We start from the raw sequence: 23,146 nt of genomic DNA, 5'->3' as shown, positions 1-23,146 counted from the left end.
ATAATAAAACTATAGAGCAGGAGAAAAAGAAAATTAGAGAAAATTGCACTTCAGAAGAAATAGTGAGTTTAACTCTTTCCAATCCTACCCAGGGTACTCTTCTCAACTTCTAACAAGCTTGTGCTAAAGGCCAAGAGTGGTACAAAGGATGACAGTTTGGTGGGAAGAAGTCCTGAGCCAGGGGGCAAAGAGTGAACAGGGTAGAAATACACAACCTGAGGTCAGAAGTTCTTGGAGGGATGCAGAAGCAGGAAGATAGGAAGGTTGGTCAACAGGGAAGAGGTATTCTAGAAGCCGTCGTCATACCTTTAGGTGGTGACTTCTCCAAGAGTTTACCAACCTACTTGAAGAGAATAGACACTGGAAACACATTCAGAAGGAAAATGTGAACTTTATATAGAGCAGTCACCCAAGCTTCACAATAACTGTCATTAGATGCACCTGTCAGTTGAACAAAGAGAGGAGAATCAGAATATAGAGATAACTGAGCATGGCCTCACCATTTAACAAGATGTTTGACTTGATTGACTGAAAAAAAAAAAAAGCCTGGAAAGAGGAAACTTTGTCTCTTCCCTATGAAGCTGCCATGAAGGAAGTGACTTTACAAAGAACTAAAAATTTTCATCTACCTTTCCTAATTCCTACTACTTATAATAGATTCTTTCTTAGAGATGTTGCTGTTTATCAGCCTTAGGAATACTGCAGAACCAGGGGGTTGTGCTCAGAAAATGTGTTTATGTGAACCTTTAGCAAGCCCTTACAGGTCGTGCTTTTGACCTCATTGAACATTTGAGGTAACTGAGCTCTGTAAAGTACTAGCCGAGGAGAGGCCTAATGAGTGAGCTACCATGAAAGAAAATGAAGGATGAGTTAAGATACACCAAGACTATTTACATAGGATATAGTAATCTAATTATCATCATCAAATGACAATTGGACCAAGAGTAGGCAGAGAGCTGTGTCTTTAAGACTGTTCACCTGGAATTTCAACTCCGAAGTGTTTTGTGTGGTGCATGCCGCAACCTGCCCATCTCCGCTATAGGCTCTTGAGCGCTGTTCCATGGGTACTTGCCACACAAGCTTATGTCTGTAAGAAGTGGTGGAGGAGCATTAGAGGGTGGAGAGAACTTACTATACAAGACTAACAGGTGTGAGAGAAGGGAAAGAGTGGCCCATTTCTAGGTGCCATAATGGCTGTAACAGACTGAACTGTGATCTAAATTGATATGAATCTGAACCCTCAGCACCTCAGAATATGAGTATAGTTGGAGACTGGCTCTTTAAACAGGAAACTGAACTGAAATAAAGGCAGTAGGTGGGCCCTAATTCCAAATGATTGGGGGCCCTACAGGAAGAGGAGATTAGGACACAGATACACAATGAGGAAAGACCATCTGTGAATCACAATTGATGAAGCCTTTACCAGATGTGGCTATTTTGCTAGAGAAGATGGTCAACTACAAGCCAAAGAGAGAAGCCTAAAAAGAAACCAACTCTGCTGACATTTTAATCTTGGACTTACAGCCTCTAGAACTGTGAAGAAATAAACTTCTATGGTTTAAGTCACCCAGTCTGTGATACTCTATCATGGCAGCCCTAAAAAAAACTAATACAAGTTTCCAAATACCAAATGGCTTCAAGGTTTTTTAAGAAGGTTAGATTAAGGTATCAGGGATTTTCCCCTGAGCATTTCAACCTTAAAAATGGTTTGTCACCCTACTATGGGGGGAATAAGAAAAGCCCGAGGGTATACCTATCTTTAAGATATCCCAATCTAGTTGGGAAGACAAAACAAAACACCAAAACAGAGTGTCTAGATCTTGCTCTTTAATTGATAACCATGTAAGTTTTAGAAGACCGGTACATAAAAGGGGACAAATTCTCAAAACTAAGTCCAGAAATACATAAGCAGTATGTGTGTCACTCCAGGATATTTTGGCGCTTCATTGTCAATTCTACCTCAGTTTGTGGTAGTGTTTCTCAAAGTATGTTCCACTGGCCACCTGAAACAGAATCAGTTGGTGCATGTTCAAAATACAGATTACCAGCCCCACTTCAGACTTTTTTTAGGCAGTAATTATTCACCCTGGAGTTAAAGAACAATAGTTTAGGATTTATCATTATTGTTCCCTCTCTGCTGTCAGTGTCTCCAATGAAGAATAGCATGTCCTACACATGCACAAACTAGACAGAAAAGTCTGGCAGATCAGGCCAAAGTTGAACCAAGGTAGGAAAGAATGTGCCTGAATAGAAAATGGGCCCACAGGACTTCCCTGGTGGGCCATCAGTTAAGAATCTGCCTGCCAATGCAGGGGATGCAGGTTCAATCCTTGGTCCGGGAAGATCCCACATGCTGCAGAGCTACTAAGCCCACGCACCACAGCTGCTGAGCCCACAAGCCCCACCTCAATGAGAAGCCCATGCACTGCAACGAAGAGTAGCTCCCCACTCACTGCGCCTAGAGAAAGCCCACGAGCAGCAACCAAGAGCCAGCACAGCCAAAAATAAAAATAAATATAAAATATTTTATCATTTTTTAAAAAGTAGATGGACCCTCAAAGAGCACCGTCTCCTGGTGGCTGTCTGGCCACGGTTCCAAATTCCTTAAATGGCAGAGTCAGCGATAGACCTTTAGAACAGTATTCTTGCCTGGGAAATCCCATAAACAGAGGAGCCTGGCAGGCTGCAATCCATGGCATCACATAGGAGTCGGACACGACTCAGCAACTAAACAACAGCACAACATAGGGGATATAATACAATGTTATTTCCCACTGGTCCCCAATACAGAACACTTACACTAATCTGGCTTCCAGCTCTTGCCTTTCTTATCTTTACTTCTGCTTATGCTGGCAAGCTTGTCCTGCCTCTTTCCTAATTTTCTGAATTTTTCTATAGTCTGTGGGAGTCCCATTTTCTCAAAGAAGATCTCTTTTATTTCTTCAGCTCCTAATGATGATCCTTCCTTTGAATTCTACTAGCAATCTGGTCACCACCACATGTTTCAGCATTTACTGGGCTAAAAATTCTTTGTGGGTATGCTGCTTTCAGCTCTCCAACTGAATTTTAATCGTTTTAAAAGCAGAGAGCATTTCTTACACTTTGGTATTGCCCTCAATAGCTAGGTAGGGCTATTCATACCTCACTGACTGAAAACAAAGACTGGCTCTGTACCTCAGCAACCTCTCTGCTTCCAACGTCTGCTTGTCCGTCTTCAGGTCACGTCTGGGAGGCAAAAACCTCCAGAAGGATACTTCACAGATGGACAGACTTCAAGAGAGTCAGTGCCTTGACCAGAACTGAGGCTCTAGTTGTAAGATACAAGAAAAAAGAAGACAAGAAGGCCTGATCAGAACACTGTGTTCTTCGACTCTGGTCAGCTGTGCAGGTTTGTCCAGGGTTAAGAGCCTGAGGGAACTTCACACCAAAAGCTCAGAAACTGTCCGCAGGGAAGGCCGATTTATAAGTCTGGTCCTGATGATGAAAGGCAAGATTACACAACGAGAAAGACAGCGTTCGCCATAGAGGCTCCGCACGGTGTTTTCACATGGACGCTTGAGTTTTCACAAGGCATTTCAGCTTCTCCTCCCTCCTTATTATCCAATCGCAGACACTTTCAAGGCCTAGCTGTCCTATCTATAATTGGCAGTCACCAAAACTTGGCTGCCTCTTGCGTGACACCTCCAGTGTCTTTTCTTTGGGCTCTGCTGGGTCTTCCTTGCAGCGCATGGGCTTTCTCTAGTTGTGGCACAAGGGTTTAGTAGCCCCGGAGCATGTGGAATCCTAGTTCCCTGACCAGGAATCATTCAAACCTGTGTCCCCTGCATTGGAAGACAGATTCTGAACCAGTGAACCACCAGGGAAGTCCCTAGTATCATTTTTTTTTAAAGCCCTTTCTAAGTCCTATATACTTCATTATTAAATACCTAGAGAAGTCTTAAGTGGACCTTTATCTGAAGACAGGGAGGCTAACCTGTTTACGTCTTGCCTTTTCTTGGGATTCTGACACTTCACAGTAATCAGCTTTAGACCTTCTCATCTCTGACCTCACTCTACTGCAAGCCCATGAGAGTGCTCCCGGAGAGCCTCCTCCCTGGTCCTGCCTTACCAGCATCTCTATCTCTCCTGAGTCTGACTTAGCTTTCTCCTGCTACATGTTTAGACCTCACCTGTCTATCCCAAATAAATACCCTCACTCCCCACCACTACTATTATATGTGCGTGCATACTAAGTCGCCTCAGTCATGTCCAATTCTGTGTGACCCCATGGACTGTAGCCCGCCAGGCTCCTCTGTCCATGGGATTCTCCAGGCAAGAATACTGGAGTGGGTTGCCATGCCCTCCTCCAAGGGATCTTCCCAACCCAGGAATCGAACCTGCGTCTCTTAGGTCTCCTGCATTGGTGTGCGGGTTCTTAACTGCTAGCACCACCTGGGAAGCACCTACTATTATGTATGAAACATGATAAACAATAAAACACAGCACTAATAATTTTTGAAGAGCCTTTACTTTCAAGGAAAACTGAACCGTCACTCAACTTCCTTTCATCCTTTTCATCCCTTCAGTCTTCTTTAAAATAATTTTTAAATTTTTATTTATTTTTGGATGTGCTGGGTCTTTGTTGCTTTTCTCTAGCTGTGGTGTGCGATCTTCTTATTGTGATGGCTTCTCTTGTTGAGGCGCATGGGCTCTAGGGGGTTCAGGCTTCAGTAGTTGTGGGACGTGGGCTCAGTTTTCTGCCACATGTGGGATCCTCCCAGACCAGGGATTGAACCCATGTCTACTGCACTGGCAGGTGGATTCTTTACCACTGAGCCACCAGGGAAGTCCCATCCTTTCAGTCTTAAAGTTGCCCTCTCTTATAACTTGGAATAGAAGATTTCAGTGTCTCTGCCTTTTTAAATCTCACCTCTAGTTAACATACTAGACAAGCAGGTTTATCAGTGGACCTGCTTCACTGATATGCCCAAATTTCTTAATGGAAATGAAAAGAAAGAAGTGGAAATAAAAAATGAATGAAAATAAAATGTAATTTAAATCAATGAATGAGATGGCCATATCGATTGGCTAGTATAGTTCTGGGGGTGAATACAGACAAGCAGTCCTGAGAAGTACTGGTTCTTGGTATTGGCAGTCTTAGCCAACAGCGAAGCAGGGAGGCTGCCTTCCCTGTATTCTGCACTGTAAAGAGCTGAGCTCTTTAATCAGGTAAACCAGGTTTTACATCCTGACTCCATCACTTAATTAGCTCCATGACCTAGAGCAAATGACCCCCTTTCTGGGCCTCAGTTTCCTTGTCTATAAAACTGAGATAGAACACCTACCCTGTAAGGTTGTGTTTTGGATTAAATGTTAGAGCCAAAATGTAAAGTTTCTAACACAAAACTTGGAGGCAAGCTAAAACTATTACTTCCCCCTTTCTCTCCGTTCCCCTCTCCATGTCCCACTAACGTTCAGTACAAGAACAGAATATCCTATGGATGCTCAATGGATTCAGGAATGATTATGGTATTAAGTTCACTACCCAACCCCAGCCCAGGGCCAATATTCCCAGAGGAACAGAGCATGTGATCAGAGAACTGGGGTTACATCTGAACCTTTTACCCATTCTTGGAGGGAGCAAGTAAACAGGAGAAGTGGCTCTGGCCTGAGCGTCTGAACGAACTGAAAGGCTGGCAATGTGAGCGTTCGCCAGGCCCTGCAAAGTCCCGTGGTTGTACCACACTAAAAAGGCAATTTGGCCCCTGTGGGACAAAAGGAACTTTCATATACTCTCAGTGGGAGTGTAAATGGGGACAACCTCTTAGAAAACAGTTTGCCATTAATTAGTGAAGCTGACCATACCCTGAATGTGCTATAACCCAGCTTCCAGTTATGGATTTATACTCTGGAGAAACTTTCAAATGTGTCCCAGGAACATTTTCTCTTCTGGTCCCAAACTGGAAACAACCCAACATCTCTCAGCAGTAGAATGGATAAATAAGCTATGGTGCAATCCAAAGAAGAGGGGATATGTGTATACATGTGGCTGATCCACTTTGCTATACAGCAGAAACTGATATAAATTGCAAAGCAACTATATACTCCAATAAAAATTTAGAAAATAAATTATGATAGCTTCATACAGTAAAATATTATAAAGCAATGAGAATGAACAAACTACTGCTGCAAGAAACAATATGGAAGAATTTCACACCCATAATGTTGAGCAAAAAAAAAGCCAGACACAAAAGAGTGTGTTTCTTCAAAAATAGGCAAAATTCACTTGTGGTGGTAAAAATCTGAATCACGGTTACTCCTGATGATGGGTGGTGACTGGGAGACAACACAAAGAGAAACGGATCCACTTTGTGTTATATGTAATAAAAAGTTTACTTTAAATTACATAGGGTATGATCTATCCATTTACGTAAGTACAAGAGCAGGTAAAAAGTACAAGAGCACTAAAAAGTAATTTTAGTTATTAAAATTAGTAAATATTAGTTATAGATAGTTTACTATTTTTTAAAAAGTCTGGGAAACTGATGATTGGGAGAAGGGAAAGGAGTGTGACCAGAGGGATAGATATATCAAGAGCTTCTCAGCTACTGTGAAAGTGAAAGTGATAGTCACTCAGTCAGGTCCGACTCTCTTGCAACCCCGTGGACTGTAACCTGCCAGGCCCATCTGTCCACAGAATTCTCCATGCAAGAAATTGGAGTGGGTTGCCATTCTCTTCTCCAGGGGATCTTCCAGACCCAGGGAATGAACCGGGTCTCCTGCATTGCAGGCAGATTCTTTACTGTCTGAGCTACCAGGGAAGCTATAGGCCATGTTCAGTTTCTTACTCTGGGTGATGGTTACATACGTTCACATTATTATTACTAAAAATATGCTTGTGTTGGGATTTCTCTGGTAGTCCAGTGGCTAAGACTCTGCATGCTCAATGCAGGGGTCCTGGGTTCAATCCCTGGTCAGGGAACTAGATCCCACATTCCACAACTGAAGACCCCAAGAACTACAAATAAGACCTATTATTTAAATAAATAATAAATAATTTGTAAAAATATGCTTATGTTCTATATACTCCTCTATGGGCATGCTATATTCCACAATAAACGAATTAAACATAAACCCAAACAAATAAAAAATACACACCCTTAAAAGATAGAGTAGCAGAATGTAGCACTGAGATCATTTTCAAGCTGGAAGAGCCCTTTGAAAACATCTTGTCCAACCATCTCATTCAAGAAACTGAAACAGAAGTCAGAAAAGGTGTCTTACTCAAAGTGACTCAGTCAATTACAGAGCCTAATCCGGAGCCTAGGTGAGCCTCCTGTCTTCTGGTCAAGTGCTCCAGATGCCCATCCAGACTCACCCCATCAGCTCCAGTTTCCTACTGTCTTCAGAGTCGCATCTCTCATCTTCACACTCCATGAACCTCACTATCTTAGAACTTGTTTTCCTCCTAAACTTGGAAGTTTTGTGGTGGGGAATTGAGATCAGGAAGGAGATTGCCCCCTCTATAGATACTGCAAACATTTAGAAAACCACTCAAAATGTTGAGTAGCAGGGGGGAAAAAAGCTAGTCGTATAGAAACAGTTCTGGGTCTATTTCTCCACTACTGGATATTCTGACTCATTAATGAAGCTCTCCGGCTTCTCTGTACCCCACAGTAACTCGGCTCCAACCTGCTGGCTGACTTCCGGGAAGGGTCTGAGAGTCAATAAAACAAAACTCTGCCGGAGAGTTCCCTGGTCCGGTGTTTAGGGCTCCTCACCTCCACTGCAGGGGAAGTTCCTGTCTCTTTGCCTCCACTGTAGGGGCACGGGTGCAGTCCCTGGTCGGGGAACCAAGATCCTACATGCTTCACAGCATGGCCAAAAAAAGAAAAGAAAAGAAAACTCTTCTTCTCTTTGTCTTGGCTTGTTGTTGTTCAGTCGATAAGTCATGTCCAACTCTTTGAGACCTCGTGGACTGCAGCACGCCAGGCTCCTCTGTCCTCCACAACCTCCTGGAGTTTGCTCAGATTCATGTCCATTGCGTTGGTGATCTAGCACAAGCTCTGTTTTTGCAAAGAGTGAGCTCTTCTGCCACCTAGTGACAGAGAATGAGAATAGCCCTCACAGCCTTTCCTACACCTGCTCCAAGGTAGCGGGACTGAGACAGGCTACCCAGATGCTAATGAACAGGAAATTTCAGACAGAGCGACAGACAGCAGGGAAAATTGTCTGCGACCAGAAGGGAGCAGAGAACCATGCAATCGCGTTAATGAACTAGTAAGCAAAAACCATGAAACCGAGGAAAAGCAATGGAACCCCTTTACTCTCTACCCACCTGCCCTGCCAGGAGAATCTGGCAACGGAAACGGTGCTGCTCTGGACCACTGAAGATCTGAGGCGCTGAGGTTCTCTCCACTTGGCTTGCTTCACTTCGTGCCCTTCCATAGGCAGATGTCTTTCAAAGATGACCTACGCTTCTTCACCTCCAATTCACTCTTAATCCCCGCCTACGTCCACCAACTCCGCTAGAACCGCTGTTAACAAAATTGTTAAGTCCAGTGAACATTCTATCCTCCTTATACACTCCGCTCAGCATTTGACCAATTCACAATTCCTTCCTTGAAATACCCTCCTTTCTTGGTTTATAGGACATCCACTCTCCTGGTTTCCTTAGCTCAAATGCCACCTCCTCAGAGAAGTCTTCTCTGACTCCCCTACTTAAAGTGGCCTCTGGGAATTCCCTGGTGGTCCAGGGTTCAGTCTGAACTTTTACTACTGAGGGACCAGGTTCAATCCCTGGTTGGGGAACTAAGATCCTGCAAGTCATGCAGCACAGCCTAATAATATAATAATAATGACTTCCCTGGTGGTCCAGGGGTAAAGAATCTGCTTGCCAATGCAGGAGACACAGGTGCGATTCCTGGTCCGGGAAGATTACACCAGTCACGGAGCAACTAAGCCCAAGTGCCACAACTACTGAGCCCACACGCTCCAGAGTCTGTGCTCCGAAACAAGAGAAGCCACTGCAATGAGAGGCTCGTGCACCGCACCCAAACCTGCCCCCCACTCGCCACAGCTAGAGAAAGCACAGCAACGGAGATCCAGCGCAGCCAAAAATAAATAAATAAAATTAACTTACTTTTTAAAAAGTAGCTTAATAATAAAGTGGCCTCTGTCAGTTGTCCACCTCACCACCCTGTTGCTTCATGATGATTATCACAATCTTTAATTATCTTGTATATGTATTTGCATATTGCTTATTATTAGCCCCCTATCCTATTTGGGGCTTCCCAGATGGCTCAGTGGTAAAGAATCCACCACCAATGCAGGAGGCGCAGGAGACATGGGTTCGATCCCTGAGTCAGGAAGATCCCCTGGAGAAGGAAACGGCAACCCACTCCAGTATTCTTGCCTGGATAAACCCATGGGCAGAGGAGCCTGGCATGGGGATGCAAAGAGTCCCCCTTGGACAGAGAACCCATGGGGTCACAAGCAGTTGGACAGGAATGAGCATGCAAACATGCACACGCTATTTTATTTTCAACTTTTTATTGTCTGCTTCTCATCATTTCACATGGAGAAGGCAATGGCAACCCACTCCAGTACTCTTGCCTGGAAAATCCCATGGACAGAGGAGCCTGGTAGGCTGTAGTCCCTGGGGTCGCTGCTAGTCAGACACGACTCAGCAGCTTCGCTTTCACTTTCCACTTTCATGCATTGGAGAAGGAAATGGCAACCCACTCCAGTGTTCTTGCCTGGAGAATCCCAGGGACGGGGGCGCCTGGTGGGCTGCCATCTATGGGGTCGCATAGAGTCAGACACGACTGAAGCGACTTAGCAGCAGCAGCAGCAGCAGCAGCAGCATTTCACATGTACGCAGATTTGGCTGGCTCACTGCGAGAAAAGTGTCTGGCACATAGTAGGCGCATAATAAAGATGTGTGGCATGAAGCAATGAAAAGAAAGGCACTGTGGCTGCATGCTCAGCACTTCTTCCCCTCCTTCCACGTTTCAGGAAAGACGTCTTTCAGGGACACCTCTGTCCTTTCTGTTTTTCCACCAAGATTTTCCTTCATGCTCCACTTAGCCAGATTTCAACCTGAATTAAAATGTCAGGAAACAGAATAGTGCTTAAATTACGATTTGACTTAGACCTTATGAACTCCCTTATGGAAAATCCCTTGAATCAAGCTCCCTTTATATCATCAGAGCATCACCCTCTAGAACTTATGCATAGTCACTGGATTAAGTGCACTCACAGTGGGTAGAGCAACTGCAAGCCTCTGGACTCAGGCAGAAGGTCTGAGGAGATCTTTATTTCTGCTTTATCATCCCCCTAGCTATGTTGTCACAAGGTCTACAAAGTATTACACGAGATGAACTGTTATGCTGTTGAAAGTGATGGTAGCTGCCATGTCTGACTCTTGGCAACACCATGGACTGTAGCCCGCCAGGCTCCTCTGTCCGCAGAATTCTCAGGGCAAGAATAATGGAGTGGGTTGTCATTCCCTTTTCCAGGGGATCTTCCCAACCGAGGGACTGAACCCGGGTCTCCTGCATTGTAGGCAGATTCTTCACCATCTGAGCCACCAGGGAAGCTCCCTACGCAAGATATATACTCTTTATCAAAAAATACAATTTTCAAAAAATCTACAACAGTTATGTCTAGGAAAGCCTTCCCAAACTGCACACAGTATCACTCTTCTAGTGCAGTTTAGCTCTTCTCACTTTTCATCCCAACAGTCATATGAATGAGGTCCACCTACAGTCACGTCACTTTTTTATCTGGTAAATATTTACTTGTTTGTTTCTTTTTGGCTGCATTGGGTCTTGGTTGCGCCACATGGGACCTTTTCGCTGTGGCACATGGGTTCTGCCTTGAGGTGTGCAGGCTTCTCTGTAATTGAGGTGTACAGACTTAGCTGCCCCATCGCATGTGGGATCTGAGTTCCCCCACCAGGGAGTGAACCCAGGTCCCCTGCATTGCAGGGCAGATTCTTAACCACTGGACCACCAGGGAATTCCCTCACTTCACTTTTCAGAAGTGTGAAAATGTGCACAATTAGACAGGTACATCTGTGCTCAGGTCAGTTTATGTGTGTAACAGTGGATGAATTCTAGAGATGACTGGGTTGGAACGCTCCGTTTACAGAGGAGAAAACTGCAATTCAGAGAAGTCAGGCAACTTTCTCAGGTTGATACATTTAACTGCAGGGGCTCACCTGGAACCCACTTCTGTGGATTCCCAGTCCTGTGCCCTCTCCAGTGTAACTCACTGAATCAGTCCTAGCTGTCTGCGCTACTCTAGCAATCATTTTCCTTAATAGAAATCTCAGCACCTCTTTATGTTGGTGTGCAAATCTATGTGCCCATGTCAGTGAGCATGCATGCGAATGTCTACGTGTCTCCCTGCGAGTATTTGTAAAGCATATCGTGTCAAGCATATCACCTCTGTTTATGCCCTTTCTCCAGGGGAAACCTCTAGTTAATTACAGTTCCTTATGTCCCCACCAGCAGTGAAGTCAGGTGAAGATATCCTGAATCAATCATTAACAAGGAAACTTGGTTGTCTCTCCAATAAACGCTATTCCTGGGTCCTGAGAAAATGTGGCAGATCAATTAGGGTGGAACCAGACTCGCCCAGGGTCAAACTTAGTTCTAGGGCAGTGAAAGCATTTAGAGACAAGGCTGTGAGTGGTGGTGTCAGACCAGTCACATACGGTCTCTACAAGGAGAATATGCTCAAGCTAACATGGATACCATCTTGGTTTTCAGCCTGATCATCACATCCTATGATGCTACCGAAAAAGGTAAGTACTCTCCTGGCCGACTGTCCTGAGAAATCCTGAGAGAGGCCTAGAAAGTATTTGGGGGTCTATTCTGTCAGATAAAGATACAGGCAAAACTCAGCATGTGAGGCTTTCCAGTCACCCCAGATAGCCTCTAAATAGAACATATTAAACTCAGAAAGACAGCTGTCTGTTTCATGGGAGGAAGTCTTCAGAGAATGTGATGCATTCTTCTATTTTGTTCATGTAACTAACGTTAAAATTCCTTTCAATGTTAGAGAGCTTTCTTTGCTGGAAGCTGTTGTCACAGTTTCACTAAGACTCCCAAATTCATAAACCCTCATAAAATGTCTTCCTTTTAAAAATTATTTACTTATTTACTGGCTGCACTGGGTCTTCATTGCTGTGTGTGGGTTTTCTCTAGTTGTGGTGACACAGGCTTCTCATCGCAGTGACTTCTCTTGTTGCAGAGCACGGGCTCTAGAGCATGCGGGCTTCAGTAGTTGTAGCACATGAGTCAGGAGTTGTGGCTCACAGGCTCAAGAGTGTGGGCTCAGTAGATGTGGGAATTAGTTGCCCCTCGGTGTGTGAAATCTTCCTGGATCAGGAATCAGTCCTGTGTCCCCTGCTTTGGCAAGTGGATTCTCATCCACTGGACCACCAGGGATGTCCAGATGTCTTCCTTTTCTAAAGCATTATGTCCTCATAGATGGGGATGATCTTGGGTGGGAAAAGCTGAGAGTAAAGGTAATGTGAGGGTACCACTCACTGCTCTTTGATGGGCTTCCCTGGTGGCTCAGATTATTAATAATCTGCCTGCCAATGCAGAAGACTCGGGTTCGATCCCTGGGTCAGGAAGATCCCCTGGAGAAGGAAATGCCAACCCACTCCTGTATTCTTGCCTGGGAAATCCCATGGACAGAGAAGCCTGGTGGGCTACAGTTCATGGGGTTGCAAAGACTCAGACACGGCTGAAGCGACTAAAGAGCAGCAGCAGCAGCTGCTCTTTGATAACTGTTTATTTAAAACATGATTTTTCACAGTGTCATAAGTGGTTCATCTCTAAAATTAGCTCATCAGAGCTAAGGCCAAACAGCATGAGGTGCGGCAGCAACAAATTTAACAAATGAAGAACCCTGTGATTTATGTGCCAAAAAGCATAACTGTGACCTATGGTTCTACGTGAAGCTAGAGAGATACCTTGTCCAGTGTTACACTTAATAAATAAACTTTCAACAGTTTTAATACAAGAAGGTAGATGGGACAGGAAGGGGAAGTGATAATAAGCAGTGTTTGAAGGAATGGGTTGGTTCGTCTTTCATTAACTTAGTTAACTCTTATCTTTTTTCCCCCCAAGGATAATAAACTGGCATTTACTTTTATTTATACTTCGCTACCTTCCACTTGCATAAATCTTAAAGTTCTGGGAATTCCCTGGCAGTTCAGCGGTTAAGACTCTGAACTTCCAATGCAGAGGGACACAGTTTGGTTGGGAAAACTGCATGCTGCAAGATGCAGCAAAGAAAAAATCTTAAAGTTCTTTTGGGGAAATGTCTGATCTCCCCAGCTTCAAGTTTTATGAGAAGAAATTGCATTCTCTTTTTATCTCCCTCTCCAGTGCCCTGAATTCCAAAGAGAAAGGACCCAGTCAATCCTTACCTTTTTCCCCCCTCCCCCAGAACTCAGGGATAACAGCTGCCAAGTGGGACCACTGCCCGATCTCTTCCCAAAGGATGTGAGAAGCATCAGAGCTGAGCTAATTCGAGGTAGGCAATGGGCCCTTCCTGAAGAATCACTTTGCCACCCCAGGACCTTTTTGACCTTCAAAAGATGCTTGTCTCCTCCATTCTGAGCCCAGCTCTCAAACACTCTATTCTAAAGCTACCGATCCCGAGAGGCTTTCTGGAAACCTTTGTTTTTTTCTTTTCTGGCTCATGCTGCATGCAGGGATGTCAGACCAGGGATGGAAACTGTGCCCCTGTAGTGGAAGTGTGGAGTCCTGATCACTGGACCATCGGGGAGGTCCCTGAAAACCCATTTTTAAATGAACTGTTATGGAGACTTCCCCGGTGGTCCAGCGGTTAAGACTCTGTGTTTCCAAGGCAGGGGGCGCGGGTTCAATCTCTGGTTGGGGAACTAAGATCACATGTGCTTCGCCACATAAATAAATAATCAGCTTCTGTTAAAAAAGATAAACTCTTACGAACTACGACATAGCAACATAAGTCAAAGAGATGGGGTGAAGAAAGAGGAAGCAGATCTGAGGCCCCTCTGTGTTAGAGAAAACAACTTAGGAGCATCTCTCTGAACTTACTACAGTCACCACTGGTCTTCATGGGACCCATGGCGGGAAGGGGGAAAGGCAGCGCTTACATACTTAGTACCATAGACACATGCTGAGGAAGATCTGATGGAAAAAGAGAAGAAAGTACAGTAGTGGGTCGTGAATGGAAGTGAGTTGGAGGGCCACCATTCAGATTAAGAACTGGCTTCATTTTCCTCTCTTGTTTTTCTCTTTTCAGAAGCTCAGGCAGAAGCCAAAAGGCCCACATTCATCCAAAACCAGACTGTGGCTACCTTGCAGTGTCTTGGCTCTGGGAGCAAAGTGAAAGTTAACCTTGTACATTCAGGAAAAAGGCAAAAGGTCAAGCACATTCTGAAGAACCTGAGAGTCATGACCGTTCCCTGCAGAAACAGCAGGGCTCCCCCAAGCTGTCACCTAACCCCCGCATCCAAGGTTCAGGCTGGATTCCTTGTGACGGGCAAAGGTGAGGTTAGAAGCTGGGATGGAGGTAGGCACTCACTTTGAATTGACATCCTTGGAGGCAGGTGGAGCTTGAAAGTGAAAGTGTTACTCACTCAGTTGTGTCCGACTCTTTGTGACCCATGGGCTGTAGCCGCCAGGTTCCTCTGTCCATGGAATTCTCCAGGCAAGAACACTGGACTGGGTTGCCATTTTCTTCTCCAAGGGACCTTCCCCACCCAGGGATTGAACCTGGGTCTCCTTCATTGAGGATTCTTTACCATCTCAGCCACGAGGGAAGCCCCCTAAGCGGAGCTAAAGCCTCAAGGACATGGATTAGCCTCTTCTTTAGGCAAGTCTATGTAAATCTTTTAAATGTAATTTTGGGGCATGGATTAAGCTCTTTGGCATTTGATTAGTATTAACTGACTCCTGCCGTCTGTCCACCCCATGTAACACTGTGGGATACGAGAGAAGTGACATCAAACAAGTGTTTATTCTGATATTATCACCACTGACAAGTTGCTTAATTTCTCCAATGCTCAGTTTCCATAGCTACAAATGAGAGATTTGACTAGATGGTCTAATTTCTAGGTATGTAAGCCCCCAGCAATATGTAAGGCCTCTTAAATAGCCTTTTCAAGCTGTTAGTATTATTGCAGAATAATCTCTAAGATTTCCATTTAAATATAATGTACCTAATGCTTCCTATTTAAAACAAATTATTTTGTAATAAAGGAAAGCATCATCTCCTAAGTTATCCATTTCATCAATCTGGATTTTTGTAGAGCTTCTAAAAGTGAGGGAATTCTTGCTCAAATACCCTTAACCAAAGAAAAGCTAATGTTGCAATTGCATCAGCACTGGGAATGGAGTGTTTGTGTTTACAAACGTGTTCCACCTGAATACCTAGCAGAGGAGGCCTAAAAGAGAGGAGATGCCAACGGGGATGAACATTAATTTAGACATTAACTTAGAACTCTCTGTTTCTGGCCGCGCTGGGTTTTTGTTGCCGCTTGCCGTCTTTCCCTAGCCGCAGTGCGGGGGGCTGCTCTCCAGTGGCTGTGTGCGGGCTTCTCCTTAGAGCACCTTCTGTTGCGGAGCACAGGCTCTAGAGTGTAAGCTCAATAGTTGCGGTGCACGGGGTTAGTTATGCCCCCCGGCCTGTGGAATCTTCCCGGACCAAGGATTAAATCCTTGTCCCCTTCGTTGGAAGGTGGATTCTTAACCACTGGGCCGCTAAGGATAGGGAAGCCCTGGACATTAATTTACAAGCTGGGAAGAACTGGAAATACACTGACCGATGAAGCCTATTAAGTAGGTTTTGAAACAGTGCCCCCAGGAGGTAGAAGAAAAGCCACACTGAAATACCATGATCCCTGTGGCTAGTGGGCACAGTTCTTCTATTCAGGGAGGATCTCTAGGTTTTGCCTCCTCTTTCTTTTTTTAAATGTTGGTTGTCTGTTTATTTATGTTCCGGCCACACTACACTGCTTGTGGGATTGCTGTTTCCTGAGCTGGGATCGAACCCCCGGCCCTCAGGAATAAAAGTGCACAACCCTAATCACTGGACAGCCAGGGATTCCCCTTTCCTCCTCTTTCAATCATAACATCACTCAGTTTGCCAGGTGTTTTTCACGCCTGCTTTCTCGTTTTTGTTACCTATCTTCGCAGCACTCCTGTGAAACAGACCAAGAATTATTTTGCTATAACCATACTGCAGAGAAGGAAACGAAAACTCAGAGAGAACTTCTGTTACTTGTCCAAAGTGAGATTTATTTACCTTCATCTCATCCGACCCAGAAACACATCAGTTATCACTCCACAGAACTGACTGGCGCTATGATGGAAAAAAAATTCTACGTAATTCTCTCGTTGTCCCTTTTGAGCCTGTTGACTCTTTGTCTCTGGTTATCTTTGCCAACAGTCTTCCTGATTAAATAATAATAGGACTAATTCCCCTGCAATTCGTGTACAGTACCTGGTACTGTGCCCACTGGTCTCTGAAGTAAAGAACTGTCATTTTCACATAGACTCAAGACCTGGGAGAGCAGTTCAGAAAAGTCAAGTAGGACGTACAGACCTTAATGAAATAGGCAATAACAGCAGACCATTAAAAATAGAATAGGAACCACTATCTGAATTGGGTTAGATCAATTCTGGAGGCATGTGAAGGTGGCTGCAGACCACAGCCAGCATCCATCCGCATTCCATCTTTTCCACGGCTGAGTCCCTGTCATCTCTCACTTGGATTCTGCAAGAACCTCTTAGCAGGTTGCTCTGCTTCTATCAGACGCCCCTCTACTGTCCATTTCCAACTCAGCAGCCCACTGATTCTTTAAAAACAAAGCCATCCATCTGGTCACTTCTCTGCAAAAAGACTTGCAATGGATCACCATTCCAAGCAGAACGAAAACTGAAGTCCTCAAACTGGCCTGCAAGGCCCAGTGATGTGGATCTGTTTGCTTCAGAAACTCCTTCATCCCCTACGAACTGTCACTCACTCCAGTCTCACTGGCTTATGTGCTTTTCCTCTAAAACTGTAACAGGTGGGACACACTCTGGCCTGGGCCTGTGACTGTTTCCTCTGCCGAAGTTCCCCAGCATCTGTTTGGCTACTCCCCTCACCTACTTCACATCTTTGTTCAGTCCTCATCTTCTCAATGAAACTCCAGTAGGTTGCCCAACCACTGCCCACCTGCACCCCACCATGCTGCGCTCTACTTTCTTTCTTTCCATAGCACTCATCCCCTTCTAACCAACAATACAGAACTCACTGTACTTACTGTCTGCTTCTCCATGTCCTCCCTCAGCTCTCCTTCCCCTTTGCTAGCTCCCAGGCTAGAGTGTGTTCAGCTGCTATGTCCACAGTATGGAAGCAGACCCTGGCACAATGAGATATTCACTTCTTTAATGGTTATTGATTTAGTTGCACCAGGTCTTAGTTGCGGCACTCAAGATCTCCATCGCATCACGGCACACGGACTCTCGTCACACCCGAATGGGCTTAGTGGCTGTGCAGCATGTGGGATCTTAGTTTCCCATCCAGGGATCAAACCCACATCCCCCTATATTGTAAGATGAATTCTGAACCACTGGGCCACCAGGGAAGTCCCTAGATCGTCATTTTTAAATATATGCTGAAAGAATGAAATTGAGGGGTGTGTGAAGCTGAGTGGTCTCCCCTTCTTACAGTTCCTCCTCTTTCTCCAATTCTCTCTCAAAGTCGTTGACTTAGACTTCACTCACTAGACAGACCTGCCACAGTCATTAAGGCGAACTATACTACTTCAGTCCTTCCTTGGACTTTGAAGTGATCTTTTTTAAAGAAGGGACTTTCAACAGTGCCATATCTTCCCATCCTTATTATTATTATGGCTGTATGAGTGATAAGCCAAGAAAACATGGTTCACTCCTTCATTCTGATTAGTTAAAAGCATCAGGGGATTTAATCCATATCTCTTATTACTATATCCTCACTCATTCTTTCGTGTTATCAAGGCCCACGCCTTGAACCTATATACAGATCAGCAGAGCCACAGTTAGAAGCCTTATATAAGCTGGGTAAACTCAGGGTTTTGTCAGGTGAAATCAAAGGCAGGATAAAGTTTTCTCAGGTGTCCATTGTTTCTTTCTTGTTTTATAGTTTTTTTACCAGGGGCCTCTCAGTGTAAAGTCTATCCAGTGATGGGAGCTTCATCAGAAACTTATGCCTCCACTACTACCTCCATAACTCCTGGGAAAAAAGGAGAGAAAACTACAAAGATTGATGGTTTTTCTAGTCCTCTGAATCAAGGTACAGAATGTGTAGAGGTGAGACAAGAACAGACAGAAAATTTCTCAGCCCCAGCACTAGCCTGGGTCTCCTAGAATTTTCCTGGAAGTAGAAAAGCTACATACAGTTTGCATGAGAATGTCACTCCATTTCTTATGGGAAAAAAAAATCAGCTTCTCTGTTAAGAAGGTCCCAGAAATGTCTGTAGTTTGATACTTTTAATAATCCTTCACCTCCACACAAGTGAGTTCACCTTGTTGCCAGATTTGGGGACAACATACAGGGTTCTGGTGTGGTGGGTAAGATCCAATGTGTGAACAGAGAGACAATGTTTAAACTCTAATCAATCATTACAGTGATGACAACTAAGGAGCATGTTTTTATCTGTGCTGTTTTAACGAATAGCCCTCCCTAAATTGCCCAGGACTCAAATTCTGTAGGATTCCAGTTGGGTTACTTCCCAGTTCCAACAGGAGAAATGTAAATATGAGATTAATAATACGAGATTAATAAAAATGCTTATGAGCCATTTGTCCCCAAATTTGGCTTATGACCCCAAAGTGATGGCAATTCACTGAAAGTCGCTCAGTCGCATCCAAATCTTTATGATCCCCATTGACTATACAGTCCATGGAATTCTCTAAGCCAGAATACTGGAGTGGGTAGCCTATCCCTTCTCCAGGGGATCTTCCCAACCTAGGAATAGAACCAGGGTCTCCTGCATTGCAACTTGGGTCTCTTTACCAACTGAGCTATCAGGAAAGCCCCCTAATCCTACTATGCCTCACTAAATTGAAAAGAACATAGAAAAGTTGATTTGCTAATCCCATGTGGTATGTGTGCTGGGGTACAAGGGCAGAGGTCCTGAGAGGGCGGCTAGAGACAGACTCCCTCGTGTAGCTTTGCTTCCCATGAAAGCAGTGCAAGAATCAGTCCTCCCAGCAAGCTCGCTCCTGGGCACACACCGTGATAAATCGTAATTCAAAAAGACACAGGGACCTCAATGTTCATAGCCGCACTATTTACAATAGCTAGGACATGGAAGCAACCTATATGTCCATCAACAGATGAATGGAAAGAAGTTGTAGTACATATATACAATGGAATGTTACTCAGCCATAAAAAGGAATGAATTAAGAGTCAGTCGTAGTGAGGTGGATGAACCTAGACCTGTTACACAGAGTGAAGCAAGTCAGAAAGAGAAAAACAAATATCATGTATTAATGCAAATATCATGGAATCTAGAAAAATGGTACTGATGAACCTGTTTGCAGGGTAGGAATAGAGACACAGAGAATGGACCTGTGGACCCAGCAGAGGAAGGATGGGGGGATGAATTGGGGGAGTAGCATTGACATATATACATTACCATTATAAAATTGATACCTAGTGGAAGTTGCTTGTAACACAGGGAGTTCAGCTTGGTGCTCTGATGACCCTAGAGAGGTGGGATGAGGGGAGTGGGAGGGAAGTAGAAGAGTGTGGGGATGTGTGTGTGTGTGTGTGTGTGTGTGTGTGTGTAGCTTATTCATGTTGTATAGCAGAAACCAACACACCATTTGTGAAGCAATTATCCTCCAATTGAAAATTTAAAAAAAGAATCAATCCTACTTGATCATGGAAAAATTCCAAATTCTAGTAAAGGCGACTCTGGGAAGAGACTGAAAAGGAGGTGAGGGCAGAGGCCATGCTGTGTACCCCCACTCCTGACTCTGAGTCTGAACTGGAAATTCAGTTTCTGCCTCTGAAGCAGGCTGGGCCCCTCTTGGTCTTGTGAACCAGGAGTCCTGCAAGTCAAAGGGTCAGTCTCTTTCCTCTCTTCAGTTCTCACTTCTCCCTGCCCACTGCTCTCCCCTTTTAGACACAGATGAGAACCTAGAGAGGAGGAGGAAATGGAGCATCGTGGTCAAAGTTCTGATTGCAGTCACCTTGTTTGTCAGTGGAATCGCCATCACCGTGTTTGTCATTTTTGAGGTCCCATGCCCTGTAAGTTTGCTGATGACTTGATCTATAAAGACCTCCTTCTGTCCCGGAGGCAGGCGGGCATAATGAGAAAAGCACAGACTTTGGAGTGTGGACACACCTGCCACTCAACACTCACTAGCTGAATGACCTGGAGAACGTTGTTTGCCTTCTCCAACCTCAGTTGCCTCATCTTTAAAACGGGACTAATGATATTTGCCTCTTATGGTGGTTAAGAAGTTTCAGTGAGATTCTATGAGAAAGGTTTCTGGCACATAGGTTGCTGTTTAGCCTCTAAGTCGTGTCTGACTCTTTTGCACCCCTGTGGACTGTAGCCCACCAGGCACCTCTGTCCATGGAATTCTCCAGGCAAGAATACTGGAGTGGGTTGTTATGTCCTTCTCCAGGGGATCTTCCCGACCCAGGGACTGAACCTGAGTCTCCTGCTTGGCAGGCGGATTCTTTACCTGAGCTACTTGGGAAGCCCCCTGGCATATAAGAGGCGCTTACTAAATGCAAGTTCCTTTCCTCTGTTGTACTTGGACATTCTCTAGGGAGGATACAGCCAATAAGAATGAATATGTGCTTTTCTTTAGAAGGGATGATTCTCGGTTATTCTCTGGTGGTCTAATGGTTAGGACTCTGCACTTTCACTGCCAGGGGCTGGATTCCATCCTTGGTCAGGGAACTAAGATTTCAAAAGCTGTGTGACATGGCAAAAAAAAAAAAAAAGAGAGAGAGAGATGGTTTTCTTTAAATAGTCTGATGTGAGGTTTGGAAGATAATCAAATGCATACCAGCCACCTGAAGTTAATACCAGTCATTTTCCCCTTTCAGAGCCGATGTCGACGAGTCAGAAAGCTATGCCAGTGCCGGCGGTTGTGGAGAAGGCCAAGGAAGGAAGACCAGCAACCTCGGACAGCCGAATCCCAGCCTGACTCTCAGCCCAAAAAGGAAAGTGCTTTCTGTATGGCTATTGCCATTTGCCTGGAGAAAATGGGGTTCATGTATAAATTCTGGGAGACAGGGAGCTGCTTTAGTTGTGAAGCAAATGTGGGTAATTCTTTTATGTGTCAGGAAATGGGCAGGTACAATATTGCTATAATGCAATAGGGTACTTACTGAAAATATCTACTTCTGGGGATCAGATATAAAGAATCAGAATGGCTAGAGTTGGACCAGGAATCTTATGATAGACTTTTAAAGTAGAGGTAGATTTACTATGAAATTAATGAAGCTTAAATTCAGGACCCATGGGACCTGCACACAGGCCTTGTATCCAATTTTGCACTTTTTATAGTTGTGCTTTTTATTTAAAAAAATCATCCCTGAAATTGTTAACAGCTACAGAGCCCACAATTTATGTCTCCAAAGGCTGGATGCAGCTTCTGAATATAAGAAATTGATGGGTACCCTCTCTACATCTACAAAAACATAATGAAGCAAAGAGACGAGGTCTCCAATACTTTTTACATTAAAGAGGGTGGCTGGTTTTGTAGAGTTACAGTACTGAAAATGAGTCTCAAAGATTATCTAGTCCAGGGTGGGACACATGCTACCACTCTTTTAATTCCATGTTAACCGAAAATATCAATAATCCAGGGACCTCCCTGGTGGTCCAGTGGTTGGGATTCCAAGCTTCCAATTCAGGGAGGGGCGTGAGTTCAATCTCTGGCCAAGGAACTAAGACCCAAAATGCCACGCAGCACAGCCAAAAAATAAATAAAATAACAATAAGAATAATAAAATAACTTTAAAAGAAATTTTACTAAAAAGCTTCTATGTGCCAAGTTCCCTCTGTTCAAGAGGTTTACAGTCTATGTTCTAAACAGTTAAGAATTTAGAAAACACATACAAAATCAGATGGGGAATGGATCAGGTATAATAAGAGCGTAATGGGATTAGTAAAAAATATTTGGTCCATGGGCTTCCCTGGTGGTCTAGTGGTAAAGAATCCACCTGCCAATGCAGGGGGCACAGGTTCAATCCTTGGTCCAGAAGGTTTCCACTTGCCACGGGGCAACTAAGCCTGTGCACAGCTACTGAGCCTGTGCTCTAGGGCCGCTTCTCTTCTGCAACAAGAGAAGCCTGTGCATTGCAACTAGAAAGAGCCCTCACTCGCCACAACTAGAAAAAGCCGTGCATAGCAATGAAGACCCAGTGCAGCCAAAAATAAATTTAAAAATAAATTAAATATTATATTAAAAATAAATATTTTTTAATTACAAAAAAATAAATATCTGGGTCCACATTGCCCCAGATCTCTGTAGTGATGGTTTAGTGGTGGTTTAGTTACTAAGTCATGTTGATGCAGGTCTCTGCCCTTTCTCAAACACAGTGAGATTGTTCGGGCTGGATTCCAGGAATGAAGTAGAATTCCTGTGCATCTGGGATCCAAAATAGCTGCAAGGCAAATAGGTCAAGCAAAGGGTGGCTGGGCTGTTTGCTTGGAGGTTACAGGTTCCAAAAACTAGCTTCTCATACATAAGTGCACCTTGGTGATACTTTCTCAGTGTAAGCACAATAACTTTTCCTAAGATTAATGGGTAACAAAGAGGCAAAATGATGTGTCCTTGGAATTTTATGGGGTTCTGTACTAAGCCATCTCTTTGTTGGTCCATAAAGAAATACCTATTTGTGTCCTTTATTTTTCATATTTGATTTCAATCCACAGGTTGGACAAGATGCTCCCAGTTCATCAAGTCCCAAGAAAGCTGTAGAGATCACTGTGATTCACCAGACATACTTCTGAAAAGTTCTGCTCGGCCTCACATGTTGGAAGAAGGATAGTACGCTGTCTTCTCCCTACTATTAAATCAATATGGGCAGATTCTTGCCAATTTTACCCTCCTATCTTCAGCAGGAACATTACGATCAGACAGCAATGCCAGGTCAG

The 23,146-nt window shown here is 44.3% G+C and overlaps 2 protein-coding genes across 5 annotated transcripts in view; one reads left to right on the top strand and one right to left on the bottom strand.

Annotated features, from left to right (window-relative positions):
• ACACA (acetyl-CoA carboxylase alpha) overlaps positions 1-23,146 on the bottom strand; it is a 271,850-nt gene that overhangs the window by 228,285 nt on the left and 20,419 nt on the right. Inside the window, exons 2-3 of one of the 4 annotated variants that reach the window (XM_065911051.1) lie at positions 14,085-14,177; positions 8,318-8,516 (exon numbers count right to left, since the gene is read on the bottom strand). The exons of 1 other annotated variant lie outside the window; for it this stretch is intronic. In XM_065911051.1, the coding sequence (XP_065767123.1) occupies positions 8,318-8,427 (110 nt within the window). In that variant the 5' untranslated portion in view covers positions 8,428-8,516; positions 14,085-14,177. The remainder of the gene's footprint in view (positions 1-8,317; positions 8,517-14,084; positions 14,178-23,146) is intronic. 2 more of the 4 variants (XM_065911053.1, XM_065911050.1) reach the window with 2 other exon arrangements.
• Positions 11,734-23,002, top strand: C18H17orf78 (chromosome 18 C17orf78 homolog). The gene is made up of 7 exons (XM_065911060.1): positions 11,734-11,791; positions 13,450-13,536; positions 14,293-14,538; positions 18,160-18,285; positions 20,150-20,274; positions 21,088-21,210; positions 22,925-23,002. Exons 1-7 carry the CDS (start codon positions 11,734-11,736, stop codon positions 23,000-23,002), a joined length of 843 nt encoding a protein of 280 aa, XP_065767132.1.

This window comes from Muntiacus reevesi, chromosome 18 (assembly GCF_963930625.1).
Source record: "Muntiacus reevesi chromosome 18, mMunRee1.1, whole genome shotgun sequence".
Lineage (NCBI taxonomy): Eukaryota > Metazoa > Chordata > Mammalia > Artiodactyla > Cervidae > Muntiacus > Muntiacus reevesi.
This window is presented reverse-complemented; position numbering and strand designations above follow the sequence as displayed.

Bases quoted from the DNA above. Each gene is read 5' to 3' on its own strand.
- C18H17orf78 (XM_065911060.1), top strand. From the start codon at position 11,734: ATGGATACCATCTTGGTTTTCAGCCTGATCATCACATCCTATGATGCT. The intron at 11,792-13,449 runs GTAAGTACTCTC...CCCCTCCCCCAG, and splicing joins CTATGATGCTACCGAAAAAG to AACTCAGGGATAACAGCTGC. The intron at 21,211-22,924 runs GCTTTCTGTATG...TTCAATCCACAG, and splicing joins CTCAGCCCAAAAAGGAAAGT to GTTGGACAAGATGCTCCCAG.